The following is a 19,708-nucleotide window of genomic DNA, read 5'->3' on the forward strand; positions in this document are numbered from 1 at the left end:
CATAATTTTGTAGAGTTTTCAGTAGGCAAAACCTCTTGTGCTTTGATACTAATTATAGAAAATATTTAAGGGTACCAAACTTATTTCCACCATAAGGACTAATGTTGATAGCCATTATATAGAATTCAAAGCTTGAGTTTGATTGTTCATGGAAACAATTGAGTGTTTAGTGAGATGCTTGAATCTTCTAGCATTTTCTATTATATTAGAGGTCTCTCTTAGTGATAGAGTATGTACAACCTTAACTCAAAACTAGGGGCCCACCATTTATATATATATTTTGATAATTACTTCCTATATGATGAATCACCCATCTTCCACTCATTGTGCTCGCATAGCAAGTATTATGCACATTAGCATACATAGATGAGTTTGGTAACAAAGAAGTGTGTTTTTTTGTCTTTGATGTTTTCTTGTATTGCACTTGAAAGGGAATTAGTCTAACCTTGTTGAGAGTAATTTTGAGTTAAAAAAAATATTTCATCATGCAAAGGGAAGACCGATTGAAATTTTTCTAATGATTTTTTTTTTTGCTAAAGAAAAAAGAAGTTGATGTTTATTTCCATAGCAAATAAAAGTGAGATCCTAAGAAGTGTCATTGTATATCAGTGTGTAATAGTTCAGCAAAACTAAAGTGTGGTGCAATTACATCTTGAGATGCAAACCATTAGCAATAGAATTTAAGTCACATAACCGATGTAGATGAACTTGCTTCAGTAAAGTTTGAAGCACTCAACAATCCTGCAGAAACATCATGTAGACGTTGGTGTTAGAAAACCACAAAGAAAGTCATGCAATAGTGTTTTGAAAGATGATGAATGCATTTGAAGTTGTCAAAAACTTGGAGGGTTTTATAAGTAGTTTAACTAAATAAAATATTTCTCTTTAAGGTTCAGTTTGATTGCAAGAGAAGTTGATGGGAAGGGAAGTGAAATTTTCAAACTTAATAAATAAACTTTTGTAATCATTAACCAATATAATTGTATAAACTACTTGAATTTTTACCACATTTAGTAATAACACTTTTTAAATGTAATTTTTATTTTATTTTCAAATCCATAAGTATTTGTTTTTAGCTGAAGGGCCAATAGGCCAAGCAAGACCAATTGAGAAGCCATATAGAGACTCACAAGGGGAATACAAAACCCACTAAGGGGCTATCAAGGGGGCCTACTAGGCCACATTTATTACAATGCTATAACTACTATTACTATTTTGTCAAGGTGGAGGGTAGAAGGATTGAACCAACAACCTTCCCTAGAATTAGGTTAGAACCCAACCGCCTAGTTGCTTTCTATATTGAGCTAGAGGCTCATCCAAAGTGTGAGAGAAGGGACCCATGAGGTGCCAACAAGGGGGGGGGGGGAAATGGGTCCTACATATTATTAACTACTGACCAACTACTACTACATTTTAAGAAGGTTGGGGGGGGGTATGAGGGTCAAACTAGTGACCTTTGGACTTATGCTTGAGCCCAAATGTCTAACCGTCTACCACTAAGAAGCTCATCCCCCAATCAAAGGGATTCAGATGTAAAGTTAAGTGAAATTTAATAACCAAATACAAAATAGTTTGAAGTCAGTGACATAACCATGTGGAGTAATGATTACAAGGGTTTCTTTATTTTAATCAACTACACAAAGCCTTAACTTCTAAACTTCAAACAAAAACTTGAATAAAAAATATCTGAATGATACAATTCTTTCTTTGAGGTTTATGATACCTAAATTTATACCATGACGATTGGACAAATATGTCAAGGACCTACCAAGGCCACTAATTATGGACTTTGGGTCTATTCCATAACCACCCCATAAGGTCGCTGGATTCCAACAATATACCCCAAACAAAATAAAGAGGCCCACAGCTAATTTGTCCCAAAAAGGGTGGAGTCAAGACTCCCAATCATTATTTGAGAATCATCATAATCACACAAACTACCCATATGAAGTTAACCAACTCAGATGTATTCCCAATCAAGTCAGCTTCCAACTTTGCCTCTTCTCCTCCAGAAGGTCTTCCAAATTCATAAAAAAGTTGGCAACAGCTAAACCTAACGAAACCATTATACCCAACCTCTGCAAAATTTAGAAAACCAACTGAAGGAATCATATTCTATAGAAGCTATGGAGTTAGTCATCCAACCAAATCATTTAGGTAAGTGGGATTTCATTATAAAACTAATGGGTCCACTTCAGTTTAATCTGTTTTTGTTTGCTTTAAGCAGGTGAGGGCTAGTGAGAACAAAAACCTTAGTTTAAGAAGATAAGTACTCTCTACCCACCAATCTGTTTCTATTCTCTTGAACTTCTCTATCTTCTTGAAGTCCTTATTAATGAAACAATAACCAAACCAATGACAGCTACATAAAGCTTCCACAACCAAAGAATCCATAACTACCAGAAACAAAAAGCCAATGTAGTCTTCATCATCATCTCTTGAAAGTTTAATTAAAATCCAAAGATAGAATTACTGATAAATATGGTTAAATGCATATGGAAGGTGACACCGGTCACACACAAATACACTCACACACTATGACGTGCAGCCTAAAAGACTCCAACTCATGGTTGTTACATGATGATCAGGAAGCACTGATGCCAATTCACCTCAGAGCTAGCTAGGTGATCGAAAATTTTACTGTAATTGATATCAAATTAATGAGAAAAAACTAAAATGTAAACCCCATTATATTATGGGTTATTTAGAGAGGTACCCTCTAAAAGTGGACATCTCACCAACCTAAAAGGGTTATTATCTTGAACCTGGATCAACCACATCCTCTTCCAAGGTGCATGATTGGCAGTTGGCACTAAAAGAAAAGGCCGCAAATGCAAATTTTCTAATTTCTTAATGTGTCCTTTCCTCTGCCACTAATACTAGGATTTTTTAAATATGAAATTATTTTTTTATGTATCAAATTATCTCTTTACCTTATTTCTCTTTCTTATTTTGAGACGGAGAAAATTTCTTCTAAGGCTCTTTATTTTTTTTTCTTTTGTTTCCTAACAACCTTTTGGTTCCTGTTCATTTTCAAGAACAAAAAATTAAACAGACTTTAGCAAATGGATTTCCATTCTTTTTAGTTCCGAAACAAAAAATTCGAAAAATAGAGAAACAAAATGATTATCATGTAAGTCCTAACTAGATAAAACCCTTTTGAGGCTGGATGTTCTTCATGCTTCTTGAATACATTCTAATTCTTCTATTCATTAAAAAAAAAAGAAAAAAAAAAAAAGAAGTAAACCCCATTTTATGATGGGTTGTTTAGAGAGGTACACTCTAAAAGTGGACATCTCACCAACCTAAAAGGGTTATTATCTTGAACCTGGATCAACCACATCCTCTTCCATGGTGCATGATTACGAGTTGGCACCAAAAGAAAAGGTTGCAAATGCAATTTTTCTAAATTCTAAATGTGTCTCTTCCTCAGGTTTCAATACGAGGTATTTTTAAACATGAAATTATTTCTTTGCCTTTATTTCTGGGATAGAGATGAGTTCCTAAAAGACAGTTTTTTTTTTTTCTTAATAACTTTTTGTTTTGGTTCATTTTTCAGGCACAAAAAATTGAACTGACTTCAGCAAACGAATTTCTGTTCGTTTTTTGTTTCTAGAAATACAAAATTCAAGAAATAGTGAAACAAAATGATTATCATGTAGGTCCTAACTAGATAAACCTATTTTGAGGCTGGAGTTCTTCACGGTTCTTGAATACAGTCTAATTCTTCTATTAAAAAAAAAAAAAAAAAGAATACATACCAATTCATCCAAGCAATGATACAAACTAATAAATAATTCCATTATAAATAACAAAATTTCCAAAATTGAATAACTAAAGAAAGAAAGAATCAAGACCCACTACATATAAACAACGTTTTCATTTACGTAGCAAAAAAAAAAATTATTAAATGCCATGAACCGAGTTATGGGTCCCGGCTGATGAAGGAACCCGAATCTTCTTGGAACGACGATGGCTGCGGCCACCAAACTTGACTGTCCCGGTGTTCTTGAACCTTCTTTTTACTATCGGATCCACGACACACTCGGGTAGAGTGACCGGATACCGGAGGGTATCATAACAATAAGAGTAGTACATGAAATTCTGCCGGAATTTCTTCATAGCAGAACGGCGTGCCGGGGTGATGACCGCATAGTCTGCTTTCTCCAATTCATTAATCTTCTCGGAGCATCCAGTATTGGGAACCTGTTGGATCGGATCAACGAGGCAACCTTGGAGGGCAAGATCTTTGAACTCTGCAACAAATGGTGCATACTTGTAATTCACCTTATACCTGCCACCCGAAGTAGCCCAAGATGATGCATCCCATATTGTTGCGTATAGTGCCATTGGCTTCGAAGGGTAGTCGCCGCCCATGGCGTCGCTATGCACCTCCCTGATAGGGACCTCATCAACGTAGAAGCTGCATACCCATGAAAAGAAAGAGCTTAAATAGCATTCGGGGCAATCATGACCCGTATCAACCGTTTCGTTACCGGGTCGGATACAAGTTGGTAACTTGATACTAGTCTGAATGTCAACATTCTGAATGGCAATTAGTAATTTTGCTGTGCAAGCAGACAGACTTCTCTAGATAAATTTGGCTGCTGCCGCAATTAAGTTGCTACCCCTGACTGTAGCCAAGTAGCTGCAATCCCCTGATTGTGGCTAAGTATCTGCAATCCCTTGATTGCAGGGATTGCAGCTAAGTGGCCAAAATCTCTACAGGTAGCCAATGAAACTAAAATTACTAGGCTTTTTGAAAATGTTAAGACATTACTAAGTTTTTTGAAAATGCTAAAACCTGGGAGAGTATTTGTGAATCCAAAGGGGAAGTTGAATTATTTCATTTCATTGGCCGTCAGCAAGGCAGTCTTTTTGCTTTTCAAGTTCTCTTGCCTTTTAGGGAAAATGGTAGTGTGGTCTCTGGGTAGATGGGATCTGCTGTTCATATGATCACTTGATCGAATGGATGAGCATCCAATACCTGTCTGTCTTACTTTTAATTATATCTTTCTTTATCCATGTAATAGAAAAAAATGGAACAGGTGTTGAATACTCATATGTACGACTAGGTGATCATACAAGCAGCTGGTCTATTCATGGGGTGAAATGACCTGTCCACCTTCCGTGAAAGAAAAATAACACCTCTATCGATGCTTTCTAGTGCTTTTTCATTCTTCCACAGGAACCACTTTCCCTTTGTTTTAAGTAGGCTGTGTGCGTAGGATTGGAAATTAATTAATCACAGGGTAGATAAGGAGAGAGCTACGGGGTTGATTGTACATACATGATGTTTTGGTGGGTCCAGAGGATGCTGTAACGATGGTAATCCTGAGTTGGGTCGAACCATAGGTGGTACCGTTCTTCCCGTCCTCTGTTGGTGCTCCCATTACCATACACGTTCGTCTGAAAGCTCCACTGTTTTCCACCTATGTTCCCCATGAATTCAATATCTAGCTCATCATGTGTCTTCTCAAACACGTCTCCGTTCGATGTCTACGTGCATTCAAAATCACCCGACGGTGACAGATTAGAAAAGATTTCATCAACATTAATGAGTTTCCTACAATTATAAAGGCAATTTTACTTACATAGAAGGCGACAACAACGCCGGCGGTGTAATCGGCCGGAAGTTTGATATTGGCACTAAAGAATCCATGGTTGTAGAGGCTTGAGGAGATGAAACCAGAACCTGAAGAAAAGAATTAATGGTTTAATGTCTAAATAAAGCGAAAATTTTATAATTATTGGCCGGAAACGCCACGGAAAATTGTAACATACCGGAAAATTTGTCGAGGTGGAGGTTGACGCCCTTGCCGTCCGGTGAAGTGTGGATGTTAAAGTCACTAAATAGAGGACTGTAACCTTCTTGGAATGGAATGGTGGCGACGTCGAAAGCTGCACTGGCGATGGACGTGAAAGCAAGGGATAGAAGGATTGAGACTGAACAACGTAACCGCCCCATCTCTGTAAGAATAATAAAAAATTTCTCTCTCTTTCTACTCTTCTCTTCTTCTTCTTCTTCTTCTTCTTCTTCTTCTGTTTCTCTCTCTCTCTCTCTCTCTCACTCAAAGAATACAAATTTAGTTGCGTGTGTGTGTGAGTGATATATATAGGACGCTGACATCAATGGGGATATCTGTCTTCAGCATCCATTTTGTATTTTCCGTAATTGTGATGGGCAATTTTGTCATTCTGTGCTCAGGATTCCGTGTGAAGGTCAAACGCGGCTGTGGTGGCGATATGGTAATGGGAGTTTCACGAGTTTCAGTGGGTTTCCGTTTCAATATTTAACGCATTTTTCATTGACTAGAATACCCTCAACATCTAGAAGATGAGAAAGCCTTAGCGGGAAGGGTTTTTCTGTAGTTTTGATCAGAGATAGAAGTATTTCTGACATTTCATTCTGGGGACTCAAAAGTAGAAGTTTCTCCAATTGGGCGGGTAATAACGGTGGCGTCAGACGGACGCCAAGTTGGTTATTACTTCAGACTCTGGTAGACACGTGGCAGTGTGAAATTAAAGTTGGTTGTCACATGATATAACTGAACCGTCTGACCTGTACCCCAGTATATCACAGCAGGAAGGACCCTCCAATGCGATTGGGCAACCTAGTCTGTGCCACGTGGACTATCTGAACAGAACACACGCAAGATTACATATTAAGATCGGATGGTCGAGATTATCGGGGAGAAAGAAGTCCCAACTAAGTATGAGTCGTAAGGTGATGATGCCATCCGTTAAGTAAACCGTGAGATTATTCGACCGTTGGCATTGTTAGTGATGTGGATGACAGATTTACAGCTCCCCGTTTACTTGGCTGTTAAGTCACCAACTCACAAAAGCTTTGTGGGATTGGTGGGTGAGCCATGCAAAGACAGCTGTATACAGCGTCAGAAAGGTTCTTACGTATTCCGGCAGGAATTATTTGAATTAAAATTTGGGGTTTTAGTTATAAAGTGATCGTTAGTTATTAAGGGGTTGGAGAATGGTTATACCTAAGCCGCTAAGCACCAACCTGCAACATAAGAACGCCACGCGGGGTCCACAGGAAAAACGTGATAAAAGATAAAATTTTTAAAAATTAAGTGCGAGTGGTAGCAGCGCTTAAGCGCTCGGAAATTAACAGCATTCCAATTAATTTGAATCGTTGATCTATTAAACAAGCCGCCATCAATCAAGACAACGTAATCTGAGACCGGGTGGGGGATGGGGATACTATCCTCTCCCTCTCCGTTGGGGTTACCGTACCCATCTTCATCGTCGTTGTCGTCGTCAGAGTCGGAGTCTAACGAGAAATTCCAAGTCCTAGTGATCTCAGAATTTTCGCATGATCGACTGAGGTCAAACGCCTCGGCACTCCATTTAATTAGCAATCGGAGCTCATCTTCAAGGCGTAACATAGACTGCTGGAGGAGATCGTCAAGGCGATATAAGCAGGAGGCGACGAGTTTCTCGAAGGCCAAGGAATCCCAATACCTAATGGTGGAAAGTAATTCATCCACGGCGTCGACGAAGGCGGCCGTATCAGCAGAATCTGACCAGATGGGCGGTAGGTGGGGATGGTCAGCGGACACATACCGGGAGATCCGCAGGTGAAGCGATTTGAGAGTCTGGTCCAAGGCAGCGTAGCTTCGGGGATCATCGGCTCGAGGGTTATCGGAGAATTTGTCCCGGGAGAAGCGGCCGTCGAACATGTCTCGGTGGTCCCACAAATAATTTTTGAAGAATCAAATTGTTTCTCAAGATCTTCCAGGGTTTTTCATTTTTCCCGCCGTATATGGCTGACGTGGAGAGCCATATATAATTTGAAAAGGGGCATCATATACGTTCGGTAAGTATGATGACTCGTGTCATAATCAAGAAAGCTGGCAACAGTGACTCACAATGTGGGATTCAGATTCTCTCCAACCTCTCCTACGTGTATCCCACAGTTAAGGGATTCGCACGCATTCAAGGCCCTTTTACTCATCGAATGTGTGTTGGAGAGGATCTAGACGCACCCCATGTGTGTATGTGTTAGGTATTTGTATTTAGAGGTTTTCTTTATTATTATAAGAAAGAATGCTACCTTATCGTCAATGCTTGGACAAGTGGGAGGCACACACATAATATCGAACCAAGGGCAAAAACGTTTTTTCACAATACTCTATATCTAGGCATAGAGAATACAATCGAGTATCATTCCCCCCTCCCCTCCCCTCCCCTCCCCTCCCCTTCCCTTCCCATTTTTTCTTTTTAATTTAATTCAAGAACCGCATAGAAACAAAGGACTAGACAATATACACTAAGGAGGCCAGTAAGGGGGCATATGGGGCTACACATTTTTCAATACAATAATTAGCAACTACAACTAGAATCGCTTAGGCCTACCAATGCTGTGGTGCTCAAACTTTAGTTTTAACCTCTATTACCCATTATCCCATATGTCCTACCAGTATGAACTTATCCCCTTAAAAAAAAAAAAAAAAAAAAAAAAAAGAACTAGAATATATCAATTTTCTTTTGTAAAAAATGATGACAATACTCTTTTTCTTTTGATCAAACTTATAGTCTTTAAGGCTATGATAGGGAAAAACCTAATTAAGGATACCAATTTCTTGTTCTAAACTATGAACTCTATGTAACCTTCTTATTTCTTTCTTCAAAAATAAAATAAAATTTAATTTTCAAGATGGGGACTAGAAAGGTAACACCAAAAGTTTTCAAGGATTTACTTTAGAACCTCAACTGCCTAGCAGCCTCCCACTAAGCTAGAAGCTCATCCAAAGTAGTTACATTTTAAAATAAGGAAATATGTGATTTGTTGTGGATAAAACTTTATTTACTTATTTAGGGAAGTTGAATTTTCAATTAATTTCTTGGTAATTCGATAAGGTTGGTGATTGGAGTTATATATATATATATATATATATTTATATGATATCATTTTCAATAAGTTTATGCCAGCTAATGGGTCTATATATATATATATATATATGAATAGTGCTACCTAATTAGCTTGATTAGGAAAGGTTCTTGGAATTGCATGGCAACAAACACAGTCGTCAAGTTCCTAATTGGATTGGATTGGATTGGATTAGGTTTACAAGCATGATTCGTAGTTGTTGGTTGATAGATGCTAGCTAGTGATGAATCCACTCAAAATTTGAAAAAGTTGATTCCTTTCTTTGGGTTGGTTTGGTTTGTTGGGTTTGTTTGTGTTGATCATGAACTTGATCTTTAAACAGCACAATTGAATTAATTAATTTTGTATATTTTGTTAATCCTATCTTTGAATGAATGTTATTGGCATTAAGTCCTTAATTGTAGAAATTAAATTGGTATGAAGAGATATCAGGCTTGATTCACTGAATTTGTGAATTAATTCAATTTAAATTTAGAATCAGTTAAAGTGATTCCATATACGTGAATCATTGGATGTCCAACCTTTTGTGAATTCGGCAATTATTGTTGTGTTACTGGAATTGGATTTGGTGTGCATCATTTTCTCTCAACTTGAATGGGGATTTCCATAAATTAAGTATGGGGAAGTGTTTCTATGGAGGAGTATAGTTCTTGCGTGTGTGCTAGGACAAATAGGAGTATACGAAGAAATATCTATAGAGATATCATTTTTTATTTTATAGGGTAGGACAAATAGGAGTATACGAAGAAATATCTATAGAGATATTATTTTTTATTTTATAGGGAATGGATTGATCATTTCGTATCCGGTGTATTTGAGCGCATAAGCTATAGTACTCCCCCACAGAAATGCCAAGTTGTTATTCTAATTGCTAATTTAACGATGATATAAGTGACATGTAATGCTGACGAAGCACCAATATGAGCTTGAGCACTCTAGCATGGCAAATTCAACAGCCCTTGAGAGCATAGAGTACAGTAGAAGGAATAGATAACTAATTCTGGTTTCACTTTATTGGTGCCAAAATTTGAAAATATATACACCGAATGACATGGCAGAGGCGGTTTGGGTGAAAAAGAGGACATGGGTTGACCGAATTGGTCTAGTACCCATAAATGGTACAACACCGGCACACAAGGATGGTTAAGACGCACGCATGGGAAGTGGCATCAATGGGACAGGTGTCAATGGTGCATTGGAGCACCACTTCATGGGAAAGGTGGGCTGATAGTGTGCGTGATGGAGTAACCCTCAAAGTATATAAGAAGAGAAAACCGGCCAAGTAGGGACAACCAATAACTTACACATAAACCCAATTACAATGCAACTCTTTTAGTTCTTTTATGCTTTCACTTTCCACTGTGTAGAGTTAGATATGGAGTAGAATTCTTCCACCCATTACTTTTGAATTTCCATCCACAGGGTCTATCCATTAGACTCTCGTGATTTGTACTCAGAACCCGTTGAGGAATATATTACTGTTTATTCCTTCATTCATTAGTGGTTTTGATTATTCAAAAGTCCCTGGAGCTATCGCCGCAAGAGGAGAGCCCAAATCACTTGATCAAATTCAGATTAATATTTGAATCCGGTCAGGAAGGATTCTGGCATGCTCGTGCATACAAGAGTATGGCCAGTTGACCATAACTTAGGGAAGAAATCCATGCCAACACACCCTAGTGGGTACATCTATGGTTTTATGTATTATATTCTATAATGTCTCACATAGTTGTTTATTGGGTTATATATATATATATATATATAGATTGGGTTTTGGGTCTATTACATGTACAAGCAGAATTGTAATTATGCCAACATTATAATTTTTAAGGTTTTAGTTATATATTAGCATTTATGAGGGAAAACCTTAAGACACAAGCAAGGGAGATCATATTGTGAAGTGCAGAGTGCTTTCTGACTTAATAATCTGCATGTGCTTTCATACTAGTTAGTCCCAAATCTTGAAATTGGTTACTTCCAACTCCCGAGTCCCAAGAAGTCTCGTTCACTAATGAGATTGGTAGCCTAGCCATTAAAAGGAGACCCACTTGAAGCTCTTTGCTACCGGGATAAGAGAGAAGTTCCGGAGATCAACCTTATCATTGATTGGGAGAAGTACCTGCAAGAAAGGACTGTGCAAGATATCGTATGGAGGGGCCCAGGAAGGTCACAAGAAGATTTTTGATGAAGACCACTGGTTACAATTATGTCAGGTTGATGGGATTGACTCACACATCCTTTTATTTGCCTATGTACATCAGCCGACAATATGGGCTCGAAGAGACGGACCCAGAAGAGTTAGTGAACTTTCACCCACCTCAAGAATTGTCTCCCCACCTTATTACTCACTTATCCCACCTGTGGTAGGAACATTGTTCCCCTTTTCATGTGATTCATTTGGTAATAGAATTAGGAAGTATTTGGATTCTCGTGTAATCCCGATTATTCTAATTATGACTTGAGTTATGGAATTGATTATACTTGAACATTGCAAGCAAACAAAAAACAAAAAAAAGAAAGATTTTCTTTGTGCCAAAAGTATGTTTTCATAAGATGCTGAAATAAAATGATGAACAAACAAGGAGAGGGAAAAAGCAAAAAGAAAGAAAAAATCCATGTGTTTGTGTTTTCAGTAAATGCAGGAACAAATCCCTATAAGTCAAAAGCCATCATCTGAGCCATACTTTGAACCACCCTCATGGGGCGCCAGGGAATCCACAGATGCCAGTCCAGCCTACTCCAGCCTTTGGGTCAGGTCTTGAATCAGTGCGTCCTACCGTGCGATCTCCCGATCCTTGGCAACTATCACCTCATACAGGCCATAGTGCATCCTCCTAATCTCACAATAGACCTTCAGGGACACCTGAGAAAGAAGATATCATCCAAAGGAAGTCAAAAGTTAATTGAAGGATGATCAGATACTCACATAATCATAAGAAATAGGCAGTCCAAGGGAAGCATCTACATTTGTGTTTAGCTCCAGAAGATGAGGGAGACTGGGGTTGGTTGCATTGGGATAGGTCCAGGTAGGGAAGCCACAGAAGGGGATGTTAGCAACCCTGAGAGACCCACTGGCACTGGTAGAGGGTCTTGCTTGTGAAGGATCGGTAGCACTGGCATGCGATCGAACAACAGAAGGATTTACACGTCTCACTCTCCCCTGAACGAACATTAGTCTAGACCAAAATAGAAAGGAATTTGAAGGAAATACTCAAGAAAAGGTAACATACCACTGGACCATCAGGATCAAGAGGGGTGCATATTGTCTCCTCCTCCAGGAACACTTTGTAGTCCCTATCCTGATCCAGAAATGAGTCATCCCATACTCTGCCAGCTAAACGCTCCATCTCGTCTGCTGGGATGATCTCTGGGCAGTGCATAGTGGGTGAAGGAAGATCGGGAGAAGGGCGTGACTCGATATCCGACCATTGGGGTACTACTCTCTCTCCCAAATACCAGGCATGACCCCACATCCTGAAAAAGGACTTAGTGCTCAGATAAGTGCTTAACCAAGGTGGATCTTTCAAGATCTGAAAATATAAGGTCATCGAATGGTCTCCAAGTAACCTGTGAAACCAAGGAGAAGTAAGTACAATAGAAGATGAAGGAATTTCAGTGTCAAACATGGCATACCTTGGTGAGATTGTTTAAAAGAGAACGAGCGGTGGTCCCCGGAGGATGGCATTGAGCCCTAAGCACCTAATTATCTCCCCACCTCATGGCTATAGGGAAAGAAAATGCCTCAGGGTGTCTCAGTGTGGGAGCTAAGGTCCCCAAGTGCTCAAAACACTAAGGTTGTTTCAAGAGATTAAAGTAAGAAAGTGCAATCCAAATGAATGAAAGGAAATGGGTACAAGAAGGAAAGTTACATAAATAATGAAGCCTGCCCCTTTAAGGCCCCTATCTCCATAGGACCAAAAATCTAAGGATTACAGGAGATATGCATAGGCAACTCCGCCCTAGACCCAAGAGTCTACTATACGAAGATCTCGAAGGAAGTACACTAGATGGATGTCCACTCCCCCTCGGAGGTCGCTAAAGAGGTACTGACCCATAGCAAATAGCAAGAAGGAACGGGTCACCTGTGACATGTTGCCTGGGTTCTCCCCCAAGCCTCCAAAAAAAGGCTCCATAGAAACCATTGGGGCCAGGGGAGCTGTCTAGGTCCAGCTCCTATACCACCCTCCTTATTCATCGTTCCCAGGGAGCAAATCCAAGCTATAGCAATCAGCCTGATCAAGGACCCTTGGGATGCAGTCCAGAAGCTCCACATGATTCACAGTTGGGGTAGCTCTGTGAAATCTTTCATAGAAGTCAACAATGAAATCTCCAAGCTGCTGTTGCCCTTCCACAATATTCCCATCCTACTTCTTTAGAGCTCTAATCATATGCTTGTTTCTTCGCATCTTGACTGAAAGGTGGAAGAATTTGGAGTTTTTATCACCAAATTTCAACCATTTACTCCAAGGCCTTGACCATGGTCGTCTTCGCATCAACCTCCAAGGAAAAGAAATGGTCACTCATCCCTTCTCTCTCTACCTGCTCCTGAACCTGAGAGAGAGCAGTCTTCACACATTCCAGTGCTCTATCAATGTGAGGAAAGGAAGAACATGCCCAGGTCTTCAAAACCCCTTTCAGACGTTTTAGTTTGTTCATAAGAACAAAAATTGGGGACCCATAGATCCATTTAGACCAGGAGGATGCCACCACCCTGTCGAAATCTTCATGCTCCATCCAAAATTGGTGAAATCTGAAGGGGCAATTGGAAGGGTACTGACTGATCGCAGAGGATACCAGCAGAGGGGTATGATCAGAAGTAAATCTTGGCATAACCTTCTACGAGGAATGTTGAAATCTTGCAAGCCACTCTTCATTGCAAAAACTACTATCAAGCATGGCACAGACATTCCCTACTCTCCTGTTGTTGCTCCAAGTGAACTTTCTCCCAATCGAAGGCACCTGGGTCATGAAACACGCATCAACCATAGCACTGAATTCTACTGCTGAGCCCAAACTGAAAGATCTAAACCCTCTTTTTCATTTGCTTGGAGGGTGGCATTAAAGTCACCAATCAAAGTCCACGGAGGTGGAGAAAGAGGGGAATCTGCGACAAAGTTCTGCCAAAGATTCCTTCTCTCTGCTCTGAAACTACTAGCATGAACAAAGGAAACTTGAAGCTAGCTAAGATCCCAAGTCAGAGAGATCGTGATATGTTGCTATGAATATGAGACAAACATAGGAACACACAAATTTCTCTTCCACATAATCCACAGATTAGAAATTCTACCATCTCTATTATTATAGATAAAACAATTATGAAAACCCACTTTATTAAAAAATAAATTAGGGAAATCACTTACAGGCACCATTTGTTATGCAATACACAAAAGGTTTGGATCCTTCTGCTTGATCAAATCCTTCAAGGTGCGCCTACCTGTCGCCTTCTTAATACCTTTAATATTCCAAAAGAGGATCTACATAAGATCACTTTTTGGAAACAGTCAGACGGTTAGATTTGGAGGTCTGCCCTATTGCTGCGACATTCTTTCCCTTCCTTTTATCAGTGTCCTCTGCCCTGACCAGGACAATGTCGAACTTTGCTACTTCCTGGTGTTGGATGATCACCCTCCCACCCTTAATGTGAGAGGGGGACAGACCCGAGACTACGTGTTCCTCACCACCCTAGTCCTGACCACACCCACTTTTACCGCCTCTTGATTGGTGTCGACCCCCGTGCAGACCAGTGTACATCACTTTGTTCTTTCGAGCGCACAGAATGCGAGCGATTTGAGCCAAATCCACTTCATTCATTTCCGATTCTCTAACATCAGTGTCCTCCACAATTGCTTCCTTGTCCTGTGCAGAAGCATGGGATTTCTCCTTCGCAGAGGAGACTTTAGATCTGCCTGGGTCCGAACCGGATCCATACCCGCTGCCAAGTGGATTATCCACCATGACAGGTTTGTGCCGTGGGGCACTGGCAAAATCACTTCAACATTCCCTTGATTGGCGCTTCCAAAAATAGGGGATTTTCTTACCACAATCTAAATATTCCTATGAAAGGAAGATTCCTTAATAGGGCCACCAGAGTGAGTGGGTGCTCCACCACCCTCTTCCTCCTGAAACCGATCCGCAATGGGGAAGTTGCCACCATCCTCCATCGCTGGCTCTCTTCTCTCTTTGTTCTTCTTAACACGGCATTGGTTGATAGAGTGTCCAAGTGTTTTGCAAAATAAGCACCTAGCAATGTCATCTTCAAAAGTGATTCACCACTTGAAGAAGAAAAAAGAATCCTTCCACGGCTGCATTCTTTCTACCTGGGTTTCCTCCACCCTGTTGCCGCCTAGTTCAATTTCGACGAGAACTCGAGCATAGTTCCCCATTGTAGCATTCATTGTACGACGATCAATCTCCACAGGTCTACCCGAGGCTTTAGCCATAAATAATAGCATTTTTTTCATGCCAATACTCCATTGGCAATTCTGGATATCTAATCCAAACCAGCTTGGTTTTGATGTGCACTTCATGAATACTAAATTCCGGGTTCCATCGCTGAAACCTTATGATTTGGCCTTTAACCTTCACAGGCCCTTGTTTCTACATCGAGGTCATATCTCCTTCCATCTCAAATCGGAAAAGAATATATCCTTTCCCAAGGGGTGCCAAGGTCACCTTACCTTTCAGCTTCCAAGTGGTCTTCACCTCAGTCCTGACATCTTCCATTGAGACATACCAAAAATTTACTCTGCCGATCAGAGCATAAGAGAAAATTTGGAGTTTCTCTTCGTAAGCCTCTTGAGGTATTATGATCTTTGTGAGGGATTATCATGTTCTAAGACTTTCAATTATGGTAGTTTGATTTTTGTTTGTTTTTATTCTTACAGTCTTGACTGAAAATTTGATATTCATGTTTTTCATGTTCACACCTTTGTATGCGAATCGGTATTCAAGCTAAACTAGTTGCAGCAATGTCTCTCCTTCTTCTCAATGGCACACAAAAATTGAAGATAGTTAAACTTTCTTTGTAGGTCATCATCATTGCTTGTACGCTTGAATGTTGTTATCTTTCTATTTATTTTATAAGCATGTCTATCTAAATAGTAGGTCAGTAGGTAATACTATGAGATATCAAGACATTGGAGATCAAGAAATAGGTTTGAATGTTGAGATTGAGCTCGGGTCATATGAATTTTAATTCAGAGATCGAGGCTTATAAATTCTACAATTCCAATGGGAAAGGATGGGTTTTTACTGGGAGTATGCACATTGGAGAAGAATTGATAAGTTAATCCTAACTTCGAAGAAAATCATATGTAGGAAATATGGTTTGAGAAAAAAAAGACAAATGAGATATTTATACAAAGATACCCCAAAAAAAAAAAAAAAGAGAAGATTTTTGGGGAAGTTGGGACTTACCTTTTTGGTCTAAGCTATCTTTCTTATGTAGATGAAGCAAGAACCACTCTTTGATTCAACTTTGTTCGGAAAAAAATAGAACTCTCCACTGTTTCCCTAAGTTCCCACTCCTAGGAGAAAAAAATTAAAAAGAGAGGGTCGAATTCTACTAAAGAAGGCTTGGGTTTCTTTTCAAAGTAAGTTATATAGGACCAGGTTCAAGTCGAACTAGTTGGTTTGGTCGAAATTTCTCATGTTTTAGTTGAAACGTGGGAAATTTCATCGAAACATGTCGATACATAGTCGAAACCTGTGACTTCTAATAGTCATAGGACATATCGTTTCGACCCTTGGGGATACGGTTTCGCCGGTTTCGATCAAGTTCTTGAACCATGCCTCTAGTGTGACTTGGACACTTACCAGTCCTATATCTCTACTGGGATCTCGAATTGTAGTATCTTAAAAATCCCAACCATCAAATGGATCCAAACTAAAATCATTACAGTGGAATTATTACAAAGATCAACTTATTATTGTTCAAAATGATAATCTTGTATTTTAACACGTTTATCACAAGCAGGTCATAAGACATATCCGTATTGTATCACAAAAATTACTAACAACCTCAAAATGTCCAAAATAATGATAACGGGTAGCATCATCCTCGACTGATGTTGCAATATAGGCACAAGTATCAGATTCTTAATTTGGATCATTCTCCTCAGACGCTTGTATCCACCAATCCCTACTGTAATCCGTCATGGAAGAGGATGTGTAACTGCTTATGGGTACCACGGTACCTACATTATCATCTAACAAAAAACACAGACGTGGTGCGAGCCATAACTAGCTCAGTGATGGATGTGGTTAATGAAAGCAGTCATATATAATCCACAATGCAAGATGATGCAATTCATTTTATTATTAACCAATTCACATACAACTATGTTGGGTTCATGCTACTACGACACATTACTCAGTATTCGTGGTCTGGGATGCATCCTCAGTTACCCAGCAAACCATTGATAACCCCTACTGGCAGCCACATCAAGATAATCACCATCGGGCATGCCAGGCTAGTTTTCTCCTCCGATAGCAATCACATCATACCACAAAAATGGCACTCCAAAAGGGTTCATTGAACATACTATAATAGCTTATCCAACACCTCACCCCTGTTGGCAAGGGATCGTAGCATAGTGTAGTTATAATTAGCTAGCCACAATAATATACATGCCTTTCATATTGAAACAATTGGTACACATATGCAGAACAAAAATTTTCATCGGCCACACTGTATTACATGCCCACACCTAGTCTAGCATACATACAGTTAGTATGGCCATAAAATATTAGTATTCCCATTGGCAACACTACATTCCATATCCAAGCCACCCACATGCATAATGCAATCAACATTGTGGCTATTATGACACAAGAATTCATTGCGGCCACATCAGATCCCATGCATATACATACAACAATCAAAATAACACAATTTATACAGTTCAATATGGCATACATGTTATAATAATCATAAAACGCATGTTTGCAATGGCTATAAAACACTTTAAATTAAGTTCAACCACCACGCACCTTGTCTGTAGACCGGATGAGTTAAATTCCTAAGTAGACATACTTGAATCAAACCTTGCTAGACTTTGCCGGACGTGAATATATCTATCTTAGTTGCAATGGAGCGTTTAAATGTGCCAAGTGGTGTCTAAGATGGTTCACTTAAAGGTCCCCCAAAATCCCCAAAATATGCCAAAAGAGCAGTTCAGTATGGTCCACCAATAGGTGTGTCCTATCGGTGGGCGGTACCAGTGAGATGGGCAGATGCCCATCAGGTCTCAAACACCACCGATTGAGGGCCACCGGTACATGTCTATTCCTACTGGTGGTATCAGCCTGTGACATGGATAGTAGTTGTTTTTGAGCAGAGAACTCACCGGTTGGTAGTGGTCCTACCAGTGGCCATCTACTGATAGGAAACTTAAAAAGTGATGAACACTTTGGGGTTTTGCCACCTTGGTCTAATTGTCAAGATTTGTTTCATGGAGTTTGCAATGGGTCTTCCCACCTTCCATTTAAGTACAGCTGATTGTGTTTTCACAAGCCATTTGGGAGGTAAGCCAATTCATTCGATAGACACCCTAAACCCACATTTGAGCAAAAAATTTCGCAGAACTTGGGGAAGCACGAGAAAGTATAGTGTGCACATTCCCGGCCATCCAGTAGGTCACTATCCAACCGCTGGGTTCTATTGATGGACGAGTACCAGTTGTGGAACTTATCTATGTTGTGGCCCTTTTATCCAACATAGCAGGGGTTCCCTAGAGACTTGTGCATGATCATATGGTGAGTGTTTACGATGCAATGAATGTCAAGTGGAGAGGTGGTCGAATCACTTACCATCAAGGTGTGGAGATTGAATGCCTTCCAGTTTGATTGGCAATGTCCACTTTGACATGTAGGGTCATTCGTCATCTCTGTGCAGTATACTATTTCAAGTTATTAGGTAGCAGAGCTAACACTCTAAGGTGTATCACTTATTGAAAAAAATTCAGATTTGATCAGATTAAAGCATGGGTGTTACAGTGGTTGTCTGATGCCATTATCAGAAGTTTGTTGGGTTATAGATGGTGCAATTTGAGAGTAGTACTCATAAAAAATATGGTTTATATCGTTGGGTGACTGATGTTCGATTTTCGAGATCAAGGATACTGCCTAATGTGTTGTAGCAACATTATACCTTACTTAGTTGTATGCTATGTGGATAATAATGAAATTATGAATTGCATTATACTCACATCATAGCCTATATGTGTCTACTTACATTAACCCCATCCCTTACTGGGCTTAGTGAAGCTCACACCACGTGTATGTTCCTTTTTAGATGATGATGCATGTATTCTGGTTCCTATGAGCAACAACACATCCTCTTTTTTGGCTGATTACAACAGGGACTGGTAGACACTAGAGGTTGAGGAGCACGACATAGATTGCACTCGTGACATTTGTTCTTACAGTGCACCGTGATTAAGGGTTGTGCTGTCCATCATCCTTTTAATGCATTTTTTGATATTATAGTATGGATATTTATAATGTATGTCTTGATACATTGCTCATTATAAAGCTAATTTGATTCATTGCTCATTATATCACATTCAACTTAGGTTGAATGCACGGATGCTAAAATTATGGTACAAAGTAATGTCTCTATTGAAAAGGGTTTTTAAAGTAATGACTGCTAAGTACACCAACTAAACATGCATTACTCTGGGAGTGTGTTGGCCAACTGTCAATAATGAACAACACCATAGCCAAGCCACATTGCTCAACTGGACTTTTGGATTTTTTGGATGGATGTGAACTTCCAATATTAAAAAAAAAAAAAAA

At 39.5% G+C, this 19,708-nt stretch overlaps 2 protein-coding genes across 2 annotated transcripts; both read right to left on the minus strand.

Annotated features, from left to right (window-relative positions):
* Positions 1–3,777: 3,777 nt before the first annotated feature.
* LOC122081439 (probable xyloglucan endotransglucosylase/hydrolase protein 30) lies at positions 3,778–6,063 on the minus strand. Its single transcript, XM_042648584.1, has 4 exons — positions 5,785–6,063; positions 5,595–5,695; positions 5,291–5,499; positions 3,778–4,423 (listed from the first exon to the last, which is right to left on the minus strand). Exons 1-4 carry the CDS (start codon positions 5,966–5,968, stop codon positions 3,907–3,909), a joined length of 1,011 nt encoding a protein of 336 aa, XP_042504518.1. The 5' UTR covers positions 5,969–6,063; the 3' UTR covers positions 3,778–3,906.
* A 938-nt stretch (positions 6,064–7,001) lies between these two features.
* Positions 7,002–8,798, minus strand: LOC122082093 (exocyst complex component EXO70B1-like). The gene is made up of 2 exons (XM_042649583.1): positions 8,052–8,798; positions 7,002–7,744 (listed from the first exon to the last, which is right to left on the minus strand). The coding sequence occupies exon 2, from the start codon at positions 7,698–7,700 to the stop codon at positions 7,002–7,004; it is 699 nt and encodes a 232-aa protein (XP_042505517.1). The 5' UTR covers positions 7,701–7,744; positions 8,052–8,798.
* Between the last annotated feature and the right edge of the window lie 10,910 nt (positions 8,799–19,708).

This window comes from Macadamia integrifolia, chromosome 6 (genome assembly GCF_013358625.1).
Source record: "Macadamia integrifolia cultivar HAES 741 chromosome 6, SCU_Mint_v3, whole genome shotgun sequence".
NCBI classification, from domain to species: Eukaryota; Viridiplantae; Streptophyta; class Magnoliopsida; order Proteales; family Proteaceae; genus Macadamia; species Macadamia integrifolia.